The sequence below is a fragment of the Rhipicephalus sanguineus genome, chromosome 7 (genome assembly GCF_013339695.2).
Source record: "Rhipicephalus sanguineus isolate Rsan-2018 chromosome 7, BIME_Rsan_1.4, whole genome shotgun sequence".
NCBI lineage: Eukaryota > Metazoa > Arthropoda > Arachnida > Ixodida > Ixodidae > Rhipicephalus > Rhipicephalus sanguineus.
In genome coordinates, this window is record NC_051182.1 from 9,444,599 (window position 1) to 9,452,440 (window position 7,842).

At 48.1% G+C, this 7,842-nt stretch overlaps 1 protein-coding gene across 1 annotated transcript in view; it reads left to right on the plus strand.

Annotated features, from left to right (window-relative positions):
* Positions 1-4,807, plus strand: part of LOC119399281 (WW domain-binding protein 2) — an 89,755-nt gene extending 84,948 nt beyond the window's left edge. Inside the window, exon 6 of the mRNA XM_037666098.1 lies at positions 4,527-4,807. Within this exon, the coding sequence (XP_037522026.1) occupies positions 4,527-4,792 (266 nt within the window). The 3' untranslated portion in view covers positions 4,793-4,807. The remainder of the gene's footprint in view (positions 1-4,526) is intronic.
* The last annotated feature ends 3,035 nt before the right edge of the window (positions 4,808-7,842 follow it).

Sequence of the window (7,842 nt, forward strand, 5' to 3'; positions counted from 1 at the left end):
GTATTCTAACGAGGGACGAATGAGCGAGTTATAAGCTAATAACCTGGTGTCATGGTTCGCGAGATACTAAAGGCGTCGCTTCAAGAGACCGAGCTTTTTTAAGGCTTTAGAGGTTATGTATTCTATGTGGTCATTCCATGTCAAGGTCGAATTGAATATAACACCTAAGTATTTATATGTCAAAATTGTGTCAATTATGATATTGTCAATTGTGTATGAATTGGTCTGAGAATTTGTTGTCATGCTAAACTTAAGGTGTTTAGTTTTACAGTTAAACCTGCTTATAACGAACCTCCATATAACGAATTCCTGTATATAACGAAGTTTTTCTATTCCCCACCGTTACTCCATAGAAGCACATGTATTTGAGACCTCTACGTAACGAAGTGGCAGCGGGAGACCCCCTCGAAATAACGAATTTTCCCCGATAACGACCTAAAGATTTTGGCCCAAATTTTGTCATTTTTGCGCGAGCAGCAACCCGAAGCACCTTCTTCGCCGCGACGGAATGCGAAGCGGCGGCATCGTGCTTGGCGCGCTTGAAGGCACGGCGAGAGCGAGCGCACGTGTGCATGCGTGCAAGCGTGCGCGAGGCGGGCCTGCATCTCTCGACCCGGCGAATTTGCCGCCGCGGGCCCGCGGGCGTGACCTTTACCCCTCTCCTCAAACGTAATCCCGCCACTTGCTGCAGCTGGCCTAGCCTGCCAAGCCGGCACGCTGCCTTTTGCCAAAGAGAGAAAGAAAAAAAATGTTTTTTTTTTTTTTCAGCGCGCTGGCAGCGCCACTCTTTGGTTACTATGCAAGTCTCTGCGCTTCACTTCGCTAACCTGACACTAGGTGACACTACTTAAAAAGAAAAAGAAAAAGGGGGAGCTGCAAGCAGCGCCGGCAGCGCTGTTGGCGCTGTGGCTTTCTGCATTCTCCGTGTCTTTCTTTGTTTGTTTTCTTCGGTACGACGCCATCGTGTTGCTCGCTCTTCGTTTCCGACGCCTCGCGCTTGTGCGAACCGACACGTGGCCACGCATCCAGTACCCGTTGTGACAATCCAAGGATGAGTGCTTCGACGAAGAAACGCAAGATACTGACTCTTGAGGACAAAATGGCCATCTTGGACGCCGTTTCTGGAGGCCAAAAAAAGAAGGATGTAGCTGCCAAATTTGGCATCGCAGCTAGTTCTTTGTCGACGATTTTAAGCGCGAAAGATGCGATTCCCAGCGCTGTGGAGCGTGGCACGGACAGCAAAAAGAAGTTGAAATCTTCAACATACGCCAACGTCGACAAAGCTGTGTTCACATGGTTTATGGACATGCGGGTACGAAACGTACCCATCAGCGGCACTGTTTTGCAGCAAGAGGCAAGGGATTATGCTTGCATCCTGGGCTGCGATGATTTAAAAGGCAGTAACGGGTGGCTCGAAGGTTTTAAATGCAGGTACAGGATCGTCGGCAAAGTGATCAGTGGCGAGTCCTCCTCTGCGGATAGAGATGGCGCCGACTCTTGGATCCAACACAAACTACCAGGTATTTTGTAGCACTACGCATCCGATGCTACGAAGCATCGGATGTGTACAACGCTGACGAAACGGCGCTTTTCTACGAGTTGCTTCCGAACCGTACCCTTACCCTTAAAGGCGACGTCTGCCACGGTGGTAAGCAGAGCAAACGTCGTTTGACTTGCTGCTGTGCACAAATGCAGACGGAAGTGACAAGAGAGTTCCGCTGGTCATCGGCAAAAGCGCCCGACCTAGGTGTTTCAATGGAACCCACAGGATGCCCGTAAAATATGTGGCGAACACAAAAGCCTGGATGACGCGCGACATATTTAGTGAGTGGCTGACGGATTTCAACAACGACGTCAAGAGGCAAGGATGCAAGATTTGTCTGTTCATAGACAATTGCACTGCTCACCACGTAGAAGGGCTCGAGCTCTCCTACATTGATCTGGAGTTTTTACCCGCGAACTGTACATCGCTCATTCAGCCCCTTGATAAAGGTATTATTATCAGTGTCAAGTGCTCATATCGTCGGCAACTAATCCAAAAACTGCTCCTGAACATTCGTCTGCAGCGAGATACGAAGGTGGACATTGTGCAAGCAATTGAGATGCTTGAAGCGTCCTGGCGAGAAACAAGCGCTGAAATTGTTGCGAATTGCTTCCACAAGGCCCGAATCTCAAAAGAGGTTCAGGCTGAGGAAATCGACGCCGGAGAGGAGGAGCCTTCATGTCCGCCCGATCTCGCCGAAGCTTCGATTTCACTGCGCACGAATGGAGGAGCCCCGGACGATGTGTAGATTTGCGATTTTTTTTATATGCGGACAACTGCGCTGTCACAACTGAGGAGATGACGGATGAGGCTCTGGCAGAAACTGTCCGAGACCGCAGTGACGACAACGGACCTTTGGAGGACGACTCGGCACGCGCTTTTCCCTCCCCGAAGGAGGTGCTGGACGCCATCGACCTTTTGCGCCGTGCCACCGGCTCGCTGGATGATGACGGAGCAGCGTTGTGTTCATTGATGTCGTACGAACGGTCAATGCTGCCGTCCATTATAAACAAACAACAGAGCAAAATCACGCAGTTTTTTACCATGAAATAAATGTTTTGGGTGAGTTCTGCTGCAGTTACTTTCTTGCTTAAAGGGACCGACAACCAACTTTTGCGGTACCCGTTTTCTTGAGTGCAACGGGAAGCTTACCGGTCAGAGCTTCTAATCACGGAGTGGTAACGCGGAGAACGCCGTAAAACATTTGTAATCAGAGTTTTTCGATCTGCAGCGATTATGCAGTCTTAATATCACATGCTGCAATCAGGGAGAGGTGAGCGCGATAGCGATTATACGCCAGCAGTGGTGACAAGTTATGCCCTAAGTATAAAAAGGCAATGTTACGTTTGCAAAGCCTGTGGTGCCGCGACTACTGCTTTCTAGCCTATTAAATTATTTTACAATAGTTATAGCGCTTTTCTGGGGCTTCTTGTAGAAGTACTTTGGCCGTACACAGGTCGCTTTATCACATTTTAGTCAAGCCAAGCCAAGCTAAGCCTTCGAAAACGAAACAAGTGGTAGGATACACGAGCAGTGTTGTTCATGAAGTGGTAGCAATCCTCCACAGAACAGTAAGTCGATGGCATTTTGCGAGCAGCAGCGCAAACTCGCGTGCTACTCTTCAAAAGTCCGATACGACGAGAGTCGAGCTACGCGGGAAACGCCGCCGGACGCCTCGCGCATGCGCCGCAGCCTCCGTTTCACTGGAAGCCACGAAAGCAGCGCCACATCTCATGGTTTACTTCTTTTACCTTAGAAACAAACGGGATTTGACAATAACATGCATATTCAAAATTTCAGCCCTCGTTCTGGTGCGTGTAAAAGCATTGGACTACGTACAACAAAGTGCTTAAGACTGCATACGTCTAGTTCATGGCGCTCGCGCTAGGCTGCGCGACATACCGGTTTTTGTTACTTTTAAACGCGATTTAAAAATATAAATCCTACCCAGATCGCGAAAAGTATTCTGGAATCGGTCACTATAATTCACGGCCTTTTCATTTCCACTAGGATCTAATCACCCGTTCTGGCCAGTTGTCGGTCCCTTTAAGCTTTTCTTTTTTCGAATTTTCGTGCCGAACCTCCGTATAACGAAATCCTCTTTATAACGAAGTTTTTCGGGAATTTGTCAATTTTGTTATATCCAGGTTTAACTGTATCTATGTTGATTTGCATCTGCCATAAGGAACACCAATCTGTTAGTTTACTGAGGGCAGACTGTAAGTGAATAATGTCGGTAGAAGTCGTTATTTGTGGCACTCCTAGGCATGTATAGCATTCAAGATCTTCTGTGTTGCCAGTTCAATGAAACTCTGATCACATGTTTTCATTAATAGCTAATTCTAAAATTAATGGTGCAGTGTACATAAAAACTGAGGTCATATCAGCAAATGAATATGCATAGTCAAGAATGTTTTATATAACCGTAGCTTCAATATTTAATAAAACACTTTATGTCAACAAACTGCTTCCCCCTTGATAAGCACTTGAAGATAAGCATGAATGATTAGGGGAAATCACCACCTCACTGGAGCAGTGATTTCTGCAAGATGGCTTTTTGACGTGCTAGGAGATACACACAATCCATCAGTTATGCGACTTGTCGCTATGATGTTGCACTGTTGCATGCACTGTTCAAACCCCTTATTATTGGAAGAGACACGTGGCAACTTGTCTGCACTGGCGTCAAGTGCAGTGTACTGGTGCAGCTACGCTAATTAGACCTGTTCTGCTGAAGGTGGCTTAATTGTTACAATGCTAGGCTGCTGAACCAGAAATCGGGGGTTTGAACCCGGCCATGGCAGATGCATTTTGATGAAGGTAAAATGCTAGGGATATCGGTGCACCTTAAAGAGGGGTTAGAAACTGTCTGAAGCTCCCGGCTGTAGCCTGATGTGCTTTGGGATGTTAAACCCCAGAAGTGAAAGAAGTGCCCTGCTTCCTTTCACCGCTCAGTGTGTGTCCCTGCTGCGTTTGTTTGCAGCCAACTCCGTGTTCATGAGCGACATGCCACCCCCGTACCCCGGTGTCAATGGTCCCCCCCAGTACTACCCTGGCGGCTACCCGGCAGGGGCGCCCCCGAGCTACCCCAATGGTGTGGTGCCGCCCAGTGGTCCCGCACCTGCACCGGGTTTCAACGTGCCCCAGGCTGGATACTCGGGACCCCCTCCTGCACAGCCCTCCGGACCCTATCAGTGTATGTGTGCTTCACCTATCATGCCTAGGCACACTCTCCCAAATGCCACATGAGGTTGGATAATCAATGTCGCATCCGGTTGTATGAAACGAAAAGAAAACAATGGCTTTGAACAAGCAGAGGTGTTAAGAGCTGGGCCAGTGCTGCTGCAAAATGTAGCGATAATTCCTGCACCATTTTCTGAAGGCAGCTCACGATGCCACGTAACCTCAGCGTGATCTCTCATATTTTTTCAATCTGGAACTCCCTTTTATCTGCCTTGCCACCTGGTACTCCATGAGGGATGCCAAAGATGAGTCATCATTAAACAAAATAATGCATCCTTCCAGGTTCTGGTCATTCGGAGCATTTTTCAAGCAAATAGTTATTTTGCTTTTTCTTCCTGGAATGGCTTTGCCGATTGTTGCACTGAGTGGGTGGTTCAACACTTGCCCAAAAAGGTGGCCAAAATCTGGTCTCAGGTTTCGCTGTGCAAAGCATTGTGTGAGCGTAGAATCGTTCACCGAGTAGTGGGAGTTTTGGTGTCACCACCAGGCAAGGTGTGCACATTGATCTAGTCCAATCCTGGACCCAGTGCAGTGCGTGGCTGACTTGTGAGAGGCTGACAAAGCGGACGCAGTAAACCTGGGAGCCAGGCACCCAGAAGTTTCATTTTCAGTAGCACTGATAGTTGGGCGAGTTGGTAAGGGATCATGATTACGAAAGGGCGCAACGAAAGGACTCGTTGCACAGACGAAGATGACAAGACTGCGCTTGTCTTCGTGTCATCTTCTTCGTCTGTGTTACGTGTCCTTTCATTGCGCCTTTTCATAAACACAGAAGTTTGCATGAATAAAATAAGTGCGCTCTTTGTTGCACATATTTGTTGCTCTGAGTATACAGTCGAACCCGTTTATAACGAACTCGAAAGTGTCGCGAAAAGTGGTCGTTATATCAGTAGTTCGTTGTATATGGACTCGCCCTTAAAAACGTGTGCTAGCGGCCAAGCCGTTTTTTTTTTCTTTGTGCACTTTTATTAAAGTGCTAACAACCCTTTCGGTGACAAGCTAAGCCTTTTCGCGTCTTGAAGCGACGCCCGCTGCGTGCTCATGAGTGAATTAACCGCCTTTGCAATGAGCTGACACCGTTTCACCGAAGCGCGGTACCGCGACGTGGAGCCGATCATCCCTGGGTAGTTGCGTGCAGCGCGTCGCCTACTCGGGTCGCAGAGTCACTGCCGGGCCGCTTGCTGTATGCTGTATGCGCGCGTTTGTACGTTCTTCGTGCATGCTTCAATGCAGACCGTGCACGGGTGCGGCGACTAGCCTCTTCGTTCAATGCGGCGAAAACAAGCATTTTCCAAGCAACGCGCACTCTACGTCTCCGCGATGCTCTCGCGGCCCTGCACGACGATGCGCGGCGCACTTCAGTTGTCACCTAGTCAAACACGCTGTATACGCTCGCTGTCAGTGCATCGACGTTTCTCGGTGCCCGCGCCGCTCAACAACAGCGAGCTACTTTCGTTTCTACAAAGCGACACGCACTTAAAAAAAAAAAGCGGTCTCGCATGACGCGGCGGCGGCGAACTTGCAAACGGCAGCATGGCGCGCTCGTACCGCCGTCAATCCGCAGTGTACGGCGTACGCCACACGCAAAGCCGAGTATCTACAGATGACTGTGATAAGGTTGTCGGCTATAAGGCATAATTTCACGTTCATCGACGGCCGCCACCTCGCCTTCGTTCTTTTCTGATGCTTATCCACGAAGGCATCGCCGCAATCGCGCGGAAGTTATCACCGTTCGACCGGTCTCTGGTAGACGGACAACTTTTCGCGGCACATTGTGGCGTCGACGAGTTTAGGGACGCAGTGAACCTTTTTGCGATGGAAAGCTATCGCGGTTATCACTTCTTGCATTTATGCCTTCTTGCGTTCCAAGGCATTGTTTGGTTCATCGCAGGCGGTCGTAGCTGCAGAGGACGGCGTCAGGAAAGGTTACCGTGCGAAAGCTGACCGCAAGGCTTCATGCTGCCTACTATTTTTTTTCCCTCACTGCCATTCTATCACTGAAGAAATGCCTGGAAAGTGAGCGACCTCGCTCGCAGCATCCGAAATCTGCGTGCGGTGCTCGCCGATCTGGGTATCTTAATCGCGAGTAAACTGGAGCGGGGCACGCGCGAGCGCGCGCCCCTGTCACGCTTTAGAAGGCATGTCTTCACTTTTTTTCGCTTCATATGCGCCATGTTTTTACCGCGACCGTGTCCAAAGTGTTCGTTGTAAAAGTAAGAGGCTTTGAAAAATGTTCGCTATATCTGGACGCAGCTTCAATGGCTAGCGTAGGAAAATCGTAAGTGCACCCAAATATGGTCGTTATAACCGATAGATCGTTATATGTGGGATCGTTATAAGTGGGTTCGACTGTATTCATGTATGCTTCATAGTTTTACTGTGCAGCTGTGCAGAGAAGAGCAGTGATGCAAGTGCTGCTCCAATTGCTCTAAACTGATTTTGATTAGTAACTGCTCCGAACCTGCTCCGAAAGGGCGCTGGAAAACTGAAAGCAATGAACTTTGACCGTGTGATCATCCAGCGAGCCTAAACAAAAGCAAAAACAAGCTGTACGCTATCATACTAGTATGCCGCTTGTATACCAGCTGTATACCAGCATTGTTAATATATCTCTCATTTAGCTATATATATGTACCTGAGAAGCAGACCATTTTGGTGAAATGTGTGTGAGATTAGTTCAAGATCATACTGATCAATAACTGGTGCTGTGACGAATGTGGTGTGTGGCTTACTTTTATCACTTACTTAACTTTGACCTCACTTATGCCACAAGAGGTGGCATTTTAAGTGTATAGCTAGCTCATTTAGTTGCCTTTTTTAATTTTCAGTGCCGGCTGTTTTGGTGTATGAAAGTAAGATTGCCTTGATCTCATACCGTTTATAAACTGCTTCTTTGGTTACATGTGATTGCGGTTACTTTTATAATTTGGTGTTCAGCCTTATCGCTTGATTTCTGCCAGAAGTACTGGTATCTTAAATACTATAGCTCATCTTACTTAGTGTTCAATGACCATCCATGTGGTTAATTATGTTTCTTCACTGCAATCACTGTAATC